The sequence below is a fragment of the Bidens hawaiensis genome, unplaced genomic scaffold (assembly GCF_021521415.1).
Source record: "Bidens hawaiensis isolate Kalapana, Puna unplaced genomic scaffold, B.hawaiensis_p1.1 tig00003902_1, whole genome shotgun sequence".
NCBI lineage: Eukaryota > Viridiplantae > Streptophyta > Magnoliopsida > Asterales > Asteraceae > Bidens > Bidens hawaiensis.
Genome location: NW_027491226.1, coordinates 801,993 through 816,991, shown reverse-complemented (window position 1 = coordinate 816,991; position 14,999 = coordinate 801,993). Strand labels below are relative to the sequence as shown.

The window sequence follows — 14,999 nt, the reverse complement described above, 5'->3', positions numbered from 1 at the left end:
CAACAGAACACAAAACTTTTCATACATAAAACCTGTATAACTCATTAAAAATTTTGAACTTGAAAACATACAAAACCGAATTCGGATTTTACATATGTTGTATATACAAATTACAAACAATTGGTGCCTATTTCACATTAACTATACAACATAAACCTTTGAAATCTTGAATTTTAAAGAAATAATTCCAGTTTCAACTTTTCTTATGATCTTTACCGATCTAAAGAAGAAAGAAACGGACTACGAGTGGAAGATCTGCTGCTTTCATCAGATATTTGTGGCAGGAGGTCAGACAATCTTGCTCGTTCATTACTGATCCGATTCTGTTAAATCCATTCACAAGTGCATTAGTTTCTCATAGGCTTGAAGTTGAACCCAAAAGGGCAGTGATTATATATTATTTACCTTGTATTGCAGATCATGTAGTTCCCTTTCCAGTGTGGCCACGCGACTCTCAAACTGCTCCAACGCTTCCTCAGCCATGCTAACACTAACATCGGATGTCGGCCTGTTTACTCCAGCTGCCTGTTGAATTTATGTATTTTTTTTCTTTAATATAAGTTGACTATCAAAACAAATAATACAAGAAAATATAGCTTTAAAGAAAACAGGTCAAATGGGTAGTCATGACTCAATGGCAGATATATTATTTAATAATTTTATAATAAACTAGACAAATTTGAAAGAAAAAAAAAACAAAAACTATTATGGGCAACCAAACATGGTCCCACTTGACTGTATCCAACCCATGTATAATGTAGTAGAATTCTTTTGTTTCTTTCCAAAAGAGCGCTAGTGGAAAAAATATTTATAAAAATGGATGTTTTTTAAAAAGTTTTCTTTTTAACTCCTAGTCTTATTGGATAAAATTAACTAATATTAATTTTAAATATTTGAGAAAACAAAATTATAATTTGTAAAGCTTAAATAAGAATTTCAAATTCTTAAAAAGTAAGTTAAAATGCAGAATCTATTTGTCAAAAAATTTCTTATTAAGAATAAGATATTTAGGGAAACACGATTTAAACAATACAGACTTTTTAGCTATATTTACTTACTTTTTTTTTCTCTTCGTTCGGTTTTCGTTTAAAAATTGTTTTCTTTTAAATACTGTATGTGCACACATATCCATATATTGATTTTGAAATTATTTAATTTTTAAGATTTTTTAATATGACAAAAGATTTGTTAATCAAACTGTTTCTGCTGTTCTTTATAATTATTAACTCAAAACTTATCAAAAATTCTAATAGTTTTGACTTCAATCAATCAATCAATCAATCATACCCAGTGGAAAATCCCACCAATAGCAAAGCTATAAGTAAACGCGATGAAAATATCTTAATTCTGTAATTACAGTGTAGGGGAACCTCAATATATAAGAAAGAACCTTAAGCAAAACTTATTTTAGGCCTATGGGTCATATACTAATAAACCTAATAATAACACACTAATAACTATATAATTAATATATACTAGACTAACTCACTAACCTTTAAAATGCTGGTGCATAAGGCTGCCAACTTCCCAGCTAACTGGTCCCTCTCTTCTTCAGTTCCCTGTAACGGTTAAACCAAAATATAAGTTAATATTTCTTAAGAAAGTCTAAACTTTTTAAGATCATGATTTGGATAAAGACCTTAAGATTTTCAGCAAGTTGTAGCTCAGTTTCCACATAATATGCTTTCTTCCCGTGGGCTGCACGTAGGCTAGCAAATTCTTCCTTAACACGGTTTAGGATAGCATCACTTCTTTTCAGCTTACGACTTAGTTCTTCATTCTGAGCTTTTAATGCATTGTTCTCCTCCTGTAATTATTATTTAAAAATGAAATAAAAAAGCTTATAGATAGAAATGACATTTCTGACCAAACTGTTATTAAGAAATGGGATTTTACCTTTATTTTGGTATGATGATGAATTCTTTGTTGAAGATTTTGTTGGCCTGATAACTTGGTTACTTCAGTTTCAAGTTCAATCACCTTCTTCTTGTGATTACTAATTTCAGTCTAGAAATATGAAGAGCAAGTTAGCATAAGTATGCCAGAAGGAAAAATACACCAAGAGTATTTCTTTAGGATTTCGAACCTTGAACATGTTGTTTTCAGTTGAAAGTAATCGATCCCTTTGACGGAGTTGTTCTAACGCCACCTGTGCTGCAATCATCTCACCTTGTTTTCTTTCAATTTCCTCCAGCCACCTAGTTATAGAAAATAGCCATGTTAATGCTAATGTCCTCAAATAAAACACTGTTACTGAAATGCCTAATTTACCCTTTTCGTTCAATGACTAATTCATTCAGTTGTTTCTTAAGCTTGATAACCTCCTCTTCCTGTAATAATAAAGAAACGTCAATGATGTTACAGAAACTGAATTTCAGGAATATAACTTTTGAGTGACCTCATTATATCCAAGGATGTGCTAAATAAAGTACTAATACAACTAACACTACGATACCATCAATCAAGGCTGTAGATGACAAACGCTTAACAAGCTGGAAGTTGATTTACGTTCGTTCATTTAAATGAATGAACATAAACAAGAAATTCCATTCGGTTAATTAAATGAACGAACATGAATAGAAGGCACGCTCATTTTGTTGTGTTCGTTTATGCTCATTTACGTTTGTTCATATTCATTTGTTTATATTCGGTAATTAAAGGTTTTGTGTATATCTTTTTTAATTTTTATTAGTTTATCATGCTAACTTTTATACTAAAAACCTAGTACTTCAATTTAAATATATTTTGGGCGATAATGTTTAATACTTGAGTTTTGAGAGTGTTGAATGGTTTGTGTTTGTTTGCTTGTTTATGTTCGTTCAAGAAATTAGCGAACGAACACGAACAAAATCTTAACGAACCACACAAACAATAAATTCCGTTAAGTCCGTGTTCATGAACCGTTCGTTTGTCCGCTAAATGAGCGAACGTGAACAAGGGTCTGTTCGGTTCTTTTAATGCCCTACATCAAACATTATTCTACAAATAGATATCTCTAACAACTCATATATACCATTTTCTCGGGTCATATAATGACCCACGGGATAAAAACATTAAATATTTTGTAAGAAGAAGAGTATACCTTGAATTTTACCTCAGCATTATGAATCTGAACCTTTTCATTTACTTCCTCAATTTGGTGGCCGTTTACTAAAGACTGTCATTAAACATAAACATACCACGAGGGGTTAAGGATTAACCTTAAAAACCCAAAAACACATTTTGCATTGGAGTATAAAAAGAAACAAGTTTATGGCTTTATACCGAATAAGTAGTCATATCCTTCTTTATGCCCAATAAATCACGCAACACATCATGAGTCATGCTCCCAGACATAGCCAACTTTGCGTTCAATGCGAATATCTGAAAATAAAAATGCATATAAGACATGAAACCAACAAAAAGATGGAATTTTTCTATAAGTGTTGAAAAAACTATGCCTCTTTTTGCCGATCTGCAGCCAATGTTTCAAGTTCTTCAATTTTACGTTTTGCAGCTGCAAGCTCTTCGTCTCTCTCAGACTTCATTTGTTGTACTAAACCTATACCAATGCATTTAAAAGGAGAACCAGAACCCCTTGTTCTTGATGCATTCTTTTCAAGCTTCTTTGATGGCGAATTTGAGATTAGTGGAGCAGGATTATCAGATTTAACTTGATCAGCCATTGCCTCCAGTGTCTTAAACTGTTTTCCAGAATCAAGATAACACAAAATATTAAAAAACATGAGAAAATTATCTTCTAATTCCCAAAATATTAGAACTTTGGGCAATCTTTCATTTACCGTTTGTTTATACTCTCTAGCTTGAGCTTCAGCATGCAGATTGAGCTCACTGATGTGAGCTTTATGTTGGAGAATCTACAAAAATGGAAAACAAGAAAGCAGTTATGACATAAATCTATACAAATGCTTAAGCAAAAAGCTTAAAAAGAAACATGGAAGAGCATGCACCTCTGTATCCTTGGTCGCAATCTCCTTCTCCAGAATTTGGACATGTTGAAGGACCTCCTGAAGACACTTCTCCTTTTCATCTAGAAGCCTGTAAGACTCAAAATTCATGTGTCAGAAAAAGTAAGCAATTAATATACTTTTTGCTTATATCATAATGTCATTTCAGTATTATGTTATCGAACCTTTTTATGTCCGAGTCATTACTTTGGACCATGTGAATCTGCTGTTTAAAAGCTTGAAACTCTACTTCTAGCTCCTCACGTTGCAATCGTTGCCTTTCAGCCTCTCCTTTGACCATGTCAACCTAAACATACAACAAATCAGTACCATCATGATAACATTGAAAGAGATTATGTAAACTGTAAAGTTCCCCCCAAAAAATGTTGAATTATAAATTAACGCTCACCTGGCTCTCGAGGGCATTCACAATAAACTCAAGCTCTTCAACAGATTTCTCATATAACTTCACCTCTTCATCTTTCTCTTCAGCATGCAGTCTACTCGTCTCAGCCATCTAAACGGTTTAAATAAAAAATATAAAATAATTGAGATTTTTCAATTTAAAGAGCTATCAGTCTAAGTCTTGAATAATACTAAAATAAACTACCTGTTTGGCTTCTGTAGCAATTGCTTCATTTTCTTCAGCAAGAGCTTGTGCCATCTCTAACTCCTTTCTTACTTCAAGAAGTTGGTTGTGGAGATTATCTCTTTTACAACCAACACTTTTTAGATCAATGGTTCTTAATTCAACCAATTTATTCATTTCAGAAAGATCAGATTTCAACTGAGCCAACTCCATTTCCAAGCTCTCATTAACTTCCTTTGCTTCAACCAACTCCATTTCGCACATCTCTTTTGCTTTCAAAGCATCTTTAACACTTTCTGTCAGTTTCTCAATCTCAGAAAATAGTGATTTTACCAAATCACTCTCTCTTGAAACATCTGCTTCAAGCATGGTAATTGTTGCAGCTTTCACCTTTAGTTGAGATTCAAGCACTTTGCTTTTTACATCACTCTTATTTAGCTCATCCTTTAAAACTTCAAAGGAAGCTTTAAGTTCTTCAATTTCACCTTTCTGATCCTGTTTATTAGATGAGAATTCCTTCAACAACCGTAGCTCATCCTCTAAAACCTCCAAAGAAGCTTTCAAACTTTCAAGAACTTCCTCCTTCATGTCCATCTCACTTTGAAGATTCAAGTTTTCAGAAATCAAATATTTAGCATGGCTTTCTAAACACTTGAGTTCTTCTATATACATACTCGTCTGTTCAGTACTCCCACTAATTTCTTCAAAATTTTGCTCAAGTGATACAATTTTCTCACTTAATAAACTGAACACTTTGTTAGTCTTCTTATCCATAGTACTCAACAAATTAACACACTCTTTTGCGTGCAAATCATTAGACGCTTCACGTTGTCTGATGGCAGATTTTAAATTCTCCTCACGTAGCGTCATGTTCCTCAGCTCCTTATCTTTAATTTCCAACTCCTCTTTGAATTTGCATGACAACACTTCAATACTGTGACTTTTTTCAAGCATTTGACTTTCTTTTTCCTTAATTTCTGTGTATAAAGAGGCAACCTCGGCCTCTTTGTCTAACAAGATGGAATCTTTCGATTGGATATCCATATCGGATGTAATCATGTCCTCCTTAAACTTCTCAATAACCATACACAGGTTTTCATTCTCTCTCTCAAGATCCTTTATTTGTGAATCTTCTTCTTTCAGTTTTGCTGACAGAATAATGAGCCTGATGTCTTTCTCTAGCAAATCTACCATGAACGTTTCTTCAAGAAATCTAAGCTCTTCATCTTTATCCATGGCATTTAATTCCTTCACTAGAGCAGAAAGCTCAGATCCCATGCATTTTGATCTTTCCACCATTGCTTCTTCTTGAGCCTGTAAATTTAGTATCTTTTCCTCAAAAGTTGCTAGCTTGACAGAAAGAATATCAGTTTCCTCTGTACCCTTTGATACACGATCGAAACTATTCTTGATGTCAGCCAATAACTTCCCTTGAATTTTTCTGCACATTTCTAGCTCATTTCTTGACTTGGAATTGTGTTCCCTTAATTGTGACACTAGAGAACTTGACTCGCATAACCCGTGGTTAAGGAGCCCGTTCTCTGCATTTAATCCAGCTACCATTTCCAGAAGTATTCCCATGTGACAGACACGTAAAACAGAGACAACGCAGTCTTTTGCAATTATCTCAGACCATATGTCTTCAATCCATGACTGAATTAACTTGCTAGAGTCTTGAATTTGAGACTTGATGCACAGAAAATCAGAGGCTATTGGAATCAGATCTTGATCTACAACACAATGGGTCTGAAAAATCATACCCTCAAGCTCCTCTATTTCTTTCTTCATTCCCATAGTATCAGCTTCGAACTGTTGCAAAATCATATCCCTCTCATTCATTAAAATAACCTCTTTTTTCTTCAGAGATTCAATGTCAAGCTTCATGGATTCATTTGCAATCAGTAGCTCGTTGATCATAACATCTGCTTCTTTGATGGTGTATTGGGCCTCTGCAAATTTGGCATAGATACAAGATGATTCTGCTGCTTGTTGTGCTGCATTCACCTTGGCGTCCATAAGTTCATGCTCGTAAAGCTGTGTGCATTAAAAATATCAGTCACTTTGGAAAAATGCCTCAATGGAGAAAATGGATAGAAGTAAAACACATGAATTGTTGAGACATGTTCTGCTACTTTATACATCTAGAGGTTATGCTCAATGAATTATTTTGGTTATATTTGATCACTAAGTAGTCCAAGGTACTTTAATGCAAAAAAATCCTAAATCATTTTAATATAATTATAGATTACTAATGATATTATAGAACTTTTAATCCTTTATAATCATATCTGATACATTAGACATTTATAGAAAAAGAAAATAAATTGGACAAAAAGGTTTTCTGGATCAGCCCAACTCAATTTGATTCATTTCCAAACTCATGTTACTTGCCTATTTTGAAACCTCTACATAGAGATGCACAAAACCAGTTTGGCCCCAACCAGTTTATAAGGGGAAAAGGATCAGATCTGTTTGAAACCGATTTTTAAACCGAATTGGATTGAGTTTAACTGTTTCAAACTGCTTTCAACGGATGAGTTCTCAAACATATTACAAACCGAGATATAACCAGTTTCAACCTGATTTCTGGGTCGGATCAGTTTTGGTTTAGGAAATGGTTTCGGATCCCAAATTGTTTCGATGTGCACCTCTATCTTACATCCTACATTCCTACTAAAAATAACGAGCAACAAATGTTACAATTTCTTGGCGTGAATAAATTTCAGCATTATATGTAAAGGAGATGTACCTTTCTTTTCTGGTGGCAGGATTTGCATGATTCCTGTAAAATTCCTTCAACAGTTTGAATCTTGTGATCCAAAGAAACCATTGCTACTTCAGTTTGTTTTTCAAAACTGTCTACAGTAGTTTGTAATGCAAGAACATGTGGCACAAGGACTTCAATACTTTGGCGACTCTGTTTCTCGGAAAGCCTAATTACTTCTTTCTCAGAACGTAGTCTAGCCATCTCGGCTTTCACTCCATCAAGACTCTTGAGTGCAGTCTCAAGCTCCTTCTTCAAAAGACTAATGGTGTCATCCCTGCGACTCACATCTCTTGAACTCCTGCAAGTCTGAACCTATAAATGTTTCATAAGCACAATACTAAAACTTGAAACTTGAAACTTAAAGCAATATATCTAATCAGTTTGTTAAAAATGTTACCATGTGAGTTTTTTTTAATTCTTCAAGCTCCGCTTCTTTCTGTGTCAATGTCGTTTGAAATCCGTCTTTAATCTCAGAGAGCCTGTCCACGATCACAAATGCACCCGTTGCACAATGTGATATCTTCTTGATTTGCTGTTCTTTTTCTTTAATTGCATGATTTAACTGATCTATCACGCAACTTTTTTCACTCAACCGTGATGACAGCTGAAAGATTACTTTCTCTTTTTCATTGCAATCTTGTTGGTGTGCTTCTGACATAACTAAAGTTGCCCCTTTTAATGACCTTAGCATGCCCTCCATTTCGGTACCTTTGTTTTTCGCGTCTTCTAAACACAAATTTAGTTCCTTTATTCTTGAATCTTTTTCAAAGATGTTTTTTGTGATCATTTGTAATTGCTCACTGATAGTAATATCGTCAAGATCATTCAAGGCATCTTCAAGTGCCTCGTGACCCATAGTAAGAACCTCCTGGATCTCATTAGTCAACAGGTTCAGTTCTCTTTCTTTTTCTTCATAGCTTTCCCTTAAAGCTTCATTGCATTCAGTCATGGTAGTCAACTTCGCTTGCAAAACGTGCAACTCTTGTTTGAGCTCGGTTTCTTTAGTGCTACTGTCAAGCAGTTGCTCCTGAAGACTGCTTATTTCTTCTTGCAAACAAACGATGACCTCAGCAGTTTCAGCCTCGACTTGTTTCCTCACTTCATCCATTTCTTCTTCATTAACAGCATTACATTCACGTTCAGTTTTGTACCATTTATTTGTTCTCCTAGCTTTTTCAAGAGAATCCTGCATCTTGATCATCTTTTCTTGAACACGGTCAGCTTCATTTGATGATGGTGGCAAGTGCATTGACTCTTGAATAAGAATCTTATCATTCAAAGATTTGATTTGAAGTTCTTTTTCATGCAGTTCTTGAGAAAATATGTTATTATTGTTTCTAAGATCTTCAAGCTCGTTGATAGACATTAGTTGTTGAGTCTCAAGAGCCTCGATTACAGATCTTGCTTCCTCAAGCTCTTCCTTCAAATCTTTATATTGTTCCATTACTAAGATATATTTTTCCTCAATTTCCTTACAAGACGAGCTCTCTTCCTTTAAACTCGTCTCTAGAATGTCTACTCTCAGTTGAAGATTAATGACTTCTTCAATGTACTTTGCAGGATCCTCATTGTTCTTTAGAAGTGTATGAGACAACTGTATGGACCCCTGAAACAATATCATATATAAATGACTATGGAGGGTCTCGATTCAACCAATATATAATAATCCAATCAAATCAAATATGCTACTTAACTTCTATTGATTCGTTTCTGTAGAGCTACATGTTTTGATTATGCTATAGTTATTGCCTTTTATTTTGAATAAGGAAATACCATTTTTGCCTATTTTTACTAATATCTGACATCAGATCATTACAATTTACAATTAATGAAAATTCAGTTAATAATAAATAGAAAACTTACGTCCAATTGCATATCCATATCTTCTTCAGGATGCTCCACATGAGTTTCAGATGTCTTTTGGGTTATATGGAATGACCGATTATCTACAGAAGAAGCTTCCAAAATGGGCTCCTAAAAAACATCTTATACTGCTTAGTACTTACCAAAAGAACCTATCGTCAAGACAGATCATAATTGCATATAATGTATTGCACAATAATCGTTTCTTATGATAACTAAAGGTTACCTTTATGACCTCAATACCATCATCATGCTCATGCACTGCAGATTTCTGGTTTCTTAGTAAAGCATTTAGATCCTCAATTTCCCTACGGAGCTTCACATTTTGCTCTAAGCAAGAATTTAGGTTGTTCCTGCATTTCTCTAGCTCTTCATGGCTCCTTTCCAACTGAAATCAGATAGAAAATGCAACATTAAATAGATGACAAGTTTTCATAACTTATCAAGAAAAGATAGTGCAACCTCCAATTGAAGAGAGATGTTTTCTTTAGTGCCATGTGCAGCTTCCTGTATCCATTATCAAATAATGTATGAGTGTCTAAAGTCTAAACATGATAGATAAGTTAAAAATCAAAATTTTTATATCTTACCTTTTGTGTATGATCATCTTGCTTGGAATTCTCATCAAGAGCAAGAACCAACTGCCAAACAATTTTAGTTACTAAGAATACAATACAGCAGAATCAAGAGTTTTGAAATAAAATGCACATGTACAAGTACCTGATTCCTCAGTTCAGATATTTCAGTTAACAGCATTTCTCTCTCACCTTCTTCGTAAAAGTCTTGCAATCTAAAATTGAAATGCAATGCATGAGTGATGAGTACAACAACATACTTTTATTCTTTTGTTGTAAAAATTTTGTTCTTTGTTTAATTTACCTTCTAACTTGTTCAAGAAGCCTAATGTTTTCCAAAGCAAATCGTGTAACTTCTGGATTCCTATCAACTTTGGCACGAAGCATCTGAATTTCTTCAATAAGCATCTTATTTTCTTCTAGCAAGTATGAGTCAGCAGGTATTGATCCAGAAACAACAGACTCCATCCTTTGAATTTTAACTTCTCTAAACTTCAACATCATCTTGGTGCACTTATTGTCCTCTTCCCTTTGACGAACCTGCACACAAATTTCGTTTTAAATACCAAAACCCATATGCACCAAATATAAATTCTGAATGTTTGATTACACATAAAGGAGAAACAATACTTACAAGACGGTTTAACTGTTCTATTTCTGCTTCAAGCTGTTTAATAGCAGTTTCTGACATTTGCTCTCTCCTCAATGCTCCAGTCAAAGAGGTCTCTAAAGATTTTAGCTGAGGAACATAATGAATAAAAGTAAATTAAAAGCACTACACAGGTATACAAAAATATATAACAGAATGCAATTTGTTTGCAAGTTTTTTAATCACTCTACAATGTTGTATATCAATTACCAAACTCACTTTTTTTCATACTGACACAAAGTCACTACTTTTTTATGTCTTTTAATCAAAACATGCATTCACTAAAATTATAATTTTTAGTTGAGAAACAAAAAAATGAAACTTAATATACCTGTTTAGAGGAAACCCTCATTGTTTTGTTCTCGTGTCCAATCGTATTATCGAAATCACTTTCGTGTTCTTGCCTGGTCTCTTCAATGAGTTTTGGACCAAATGTTAAAGATCTGGATACATTCTGCCTCTTAAGGACAGAAAGCTCTTCCTGTTAAATAAAAAAAACAGTTTATTTGATATAGAATTGTCTAATCTTATTGAATTCAGTCACAACAAAAAAAAAAAAGATTTGCCTTTAGAAGTTGTATCTGGTGTTGAAGTGCCATGACATCTCCTGAGGCATCTTCATTTACCACAGCCTTTGAGATGACAAAACAAGATGAAAATATTCAAACTGAGATGAATAAATGTGCAAATATAATCACTCTTTACAAATTATTATAACGCTTACATTGTTCTGAATAAGTTTTGCACGCTGCGCAAACTTTAGAGTGTTTAACGTTTCAGTGGCAGAACTGGCAAATCCAAAAAACAAAAAAAGTTAGTTAAAGGTTCTGAACACAAGTACAAAAAATAAGACATACAAAGTACAAACATACCATATGGAGGGACTGACATTAGCAATTATCATTGTCTTCGAATTTCCACCTAGTGAGTCCTGCAGAATATATTTTGTAAGCATTAGCAAATTAAAAGAAGTCCAAATTTCACCATAAATAGAAAAGGTAGGTCTTATGTAATACCTGTAGAAGAAACGTCAGTCTTGAGTCTCTATAAGGAATATGTCGTGTCCTTGCATGAGCACCGTCTACTAGAACCATTATTACATGCCTAGACAAGTGAATTTATGATTACAAAATGGGAACACAAAATAGTAGAGGTGGACTTCTGACCATCTGTTTATAAATGGTTTGATTTGGCTTACCCTACATCTCTAATGGGTCATCAGACAAGTAAAATAAAAAAAAAAGTTAGCAAAAATGCAAACATGTCAAAAAGCTCTAGCATGGGTTTGCTAAAAAACATTACTAACTCAATTTATAATCCTATTTAACACACTAACCATCTATTATCAAATAAAAATTATACACAAAAAAGAGTTGTTACTCTCCCTGACACGTAAGTTACTAGATTTACCCGACATGTCCATCTAGCCACCTCAACATAACAAGAAGAAAACACCATGTAAGATTTTCATACCCTAGAGTGGATAACGATTTGTTTATGTTTGCAGCCTCCTTTAAACGCTCACCTTCAGCACCCGAAGTTTTTTGCCTGTTAGGAGAAGATAAGCCAGATCACAAAAAGGCATAATAAAAACAATAAGTAAGATTAATACTGGTCAAATTCATATGCAACACCTTTCTGAACCAGCTAGATCAACGAGGTTCAGCCTTGCAAATCGTAGGTTGGAAGTTGAATCTTTATCCCACCTACTTTCAATTACACATGTGAAAACACAATGAGAACGACTGCTTTCTCTGTTCATATTTGTTGCAGCAACTCTCCTATTTGCAGAACCCTGTAAAATAACATAGTGATCAGAGAAAAAGTAAAGATAGCAAAGTAATCCACTTATATAGGAGATCATAGAGTACCCGACTTAGAAGCCTCAGGATATCACCCACAGTGTGAACTTCAATTTCGGTCAAATTTTCCACATAAACACCCTTCTTAACATCTTCTCGTAGCTGAAAAGAAAAGGTTAGCACAAGAAACAACATCTTATTAGAATACTTGTAAGCTCACTAAAGGATTAAACTTACTTGCAAATTTGTAGATGAAGGGTCAAGTAGATCAGTAATTTGCTCATTGTATATCTCTAGAAATGAACACTTGCAATTATATGTTAATCTTTCATCTACACGGCTTTCCTCTTCCTGTACATATGTGGAAAAATGAAGTTTAAGGTAAAATTGCTTATGAAGTGTGTGACCAAAAATCTGTTTTTATCAACAGTATTGGAAAATTACCGCAATTATTCTAGCAAACAAGAACTCAAACATTCGTGGAGTCATTCCCCGATATGGACTAGGTTTAACTTCAAGCTCATTTATTTCACCAAGCATGGTGTGTGTTTTTCCACTTCCTGTCTACATGAGTAAACGAGTAATTCAGTACGCATGTACAGAGTTATATCTGTTTCCAGACAATAAGTTTTATGATATATTATTATCTAATTATAACCAATTGCATATCAAATTACCTGCCCATACGCAAAGATACAACTATTATAACCTGACAAGCAATTCTCTACCATTGGCAGACCTGCCATCCGGAAAAGTGTTTCCTGCACAAATATACAATTCATGACTTAATGTGAGCATAGTGCAGTTGAAAAAACCGTGCCAGTGTACAATAAAAACCTGGTCAATAGTTTCGCATGCAACATGGTCAAAGGTAAATCTTGTTTCCGGATGCCCTACAAAGGTCACGCTTTGTGCACTTTCTTGTTTTAAGCACCGGTTATAACCATGAGTACTAAGCTCCATGTTGTTAAGTGGACGAATTCGTATCAAAACCTAAGAAAAAAGTCAAATAACATGAGTTAAATCTTTTTACATCAAATTATTTTGTAATCATTACAAATGTAATCATGTTGAAAATGAAACTCACTTGTACATTATGATCCATCCAGAATGATGGATCTTCTTTGAGGTCAAAATGCGGTACCTCAGCTGTATTTACAGTAGTGTAAGTACTCGGAGACCCTCTAGACAAAGCTGCAACACTTCCATAACCACGAGCACTTCCACCAGCAGGCGGCTTCAAACTACCGCCATGAAGCAGCCCTGGATTCGGAGGCTTATTCACACTCTTTGTAGGTGTATTCTGTGTAGAATTAACCTCCGAATAACCCGAACTCGGAGCTCTCCCAACCGTTCTACACGACGTAGGAGTATTCACATTCATATTCAAATTCACATTCACATTCCTCGAATCCGAACCCCACCCATACCTACTCCTTCCCAAACCCCCTTGCTTTTCCGGAGTTCTCATCGGCATCACGGACTCCGAATGCCTACCGCCATCGACCTTAGTCGGTGTCCTATTAACTTTGCTAGGATTTTGCACAGCTTCTTGAATTGCATTCAACGGAGGCCTAGACGACGAATCCGAACTTGTCTGAGATACCGATACCTCACGAACCTTCACATTTACCGGTACATTTTCCGGTTCGTCTAAATCAGGGCTTTTACCCGAACTCCGACGCGAAAACTTGTAATCTCGCAACATTCTGATTCAAATTGAAACTAAATGAGTAACCGAAACAAGTAATAAGTAATCGAAAGTAAACGAAAGACATCGGATGCATACCTGACTGATGAAGTGAGAAATATTATTCCGAATCTAGCACCAACTCCTGAAATTGTTTTATCGAATCGAACGGTTGTGTTTCATAGATTTGAGCTCAATTTGTTATCGAAAACGATCGAATCAATGGATGCTGATCCAGAAGTCACTTACTCACTCAAATTAGGGCTCGAATTATTGTATTGATGGCAAATGCAGACAACAACAATAATAATAATCCATGTTTTATGGTGCAGTGTTTGACTTTGTGAAAATGGGATTTGAAATTGGGTGTAACGTTGTGGCTGTTTTAAGTATTTGAATTTGGGTTAGGGTTTGTTTGGTGAATACGAATAAAGTAAAAGGGTGGAATAAAAAAAAAATTATAATAAAGAGATATTTAACGGCTATAGGCTATGTTCAAATGGACCACGTTAAATTTGAATTTAAATGGTTTGTTTGATTATTATTCGTGTCTTTATGCGTTTGTTTCAAGGAAGGAAATTATTGTATGAATTAATGCAATGCCCCCCCCCCCCCCGGGTTAAAAATTATATATATTTTAAGTTGTTACTTTAGTTAAAATGTATAATATGTCTCGCCTATTTGATGTTGCGATAAAGGTGTTGATGTTACCTATCAAAGACTACAATTCAAGTCTTACAAGAAGCAAAATTAGTGGAAAATAAATATTAGTTGTTCAAAAACAAAATTTAAAAATATAATCTATACTATATAATAAATAAAGTTTTGTCAATGACACATGACATCACACAAAATAACTTCTTACAAAATTTTCCCACCTCCCTCTCTTATTAAATGCAATTTTCTTTCTTATTAATAGTTTATATTTAATTTTTTTTTCCTTTTAATCTATTATTTTTTCTTTTTAATAATTATTTTTTGATATAAAAAATTTAATACAGCATAAATATATTATTTAGTTTTATATAAATATATTGTATTAGTTATTAATATTAAGCTTTTATAAGTAACGATAATATTAAGCTTTTATAAGTAACGATTTTTCATGTTGATTTAA

At 34.1% G+C, this 14,999-nt stretch overlaps 1 protein-coding gene across 1 annotated transcript; it reads right to left on the bottom strand.

Moving 5' to 3' along the window:
• Positions 1-200: 200 nt before the first annotated feature.
• Positions 201-14,012, bottom strand: LOC143624608 (kinesin-like protein KIN-12D). Its single transcript, XM_077095195.1, has 36 exons — positions 13,280-14,012; positions 13,030-13,185; positions 12,870-12,953; positions 12,637-12,756; positions 12,430-12,543; positions 12,262-12,354; positions 12,025-12,185; positions 11,864-11,938; positions 11,407-11,494; positions 11,263-11,321; positions 11,115-11,178; positions 10,957-11,022; positions 10,722-10,871; positions 10,376-10,480; positions 10,046-10,281; positions 9,887-9,956; positions 9,757-9,807; positions 9,393-9,554; positions 9,167-9,277; positions 7,701-8,909; positions 7,286-7,615; positions 4,558-6,570; positions 4,357-4,464; positions 4,133-4,254; positions 3,951-4,038; positions 3,783-3,857; positions 3,441-3,683; positions 3,265-3,363; positions 3,083-3,157; positions 2,272-2,330; positions 2,087-2,198; positions 1,897-2,007; positions 1,640-1,807; positions 1,494-1,559; positions 406-525; positions 201-323 (listed from the first exon to the last, which is right to left on the bottom strand). Exons 1-36 carry the CDS (start codon positions 13,898-13,900, stop codon positions 213-215), a joined length of 7,695 nt encoding a protein of 2,564 aa, XP_076951310.1. The 5' UTR covers positions 13,901-14,012; the 3' UTR covers positions 201-212.
• Positions 14,013-14,999: the final 987 nt, after the last annotated feature.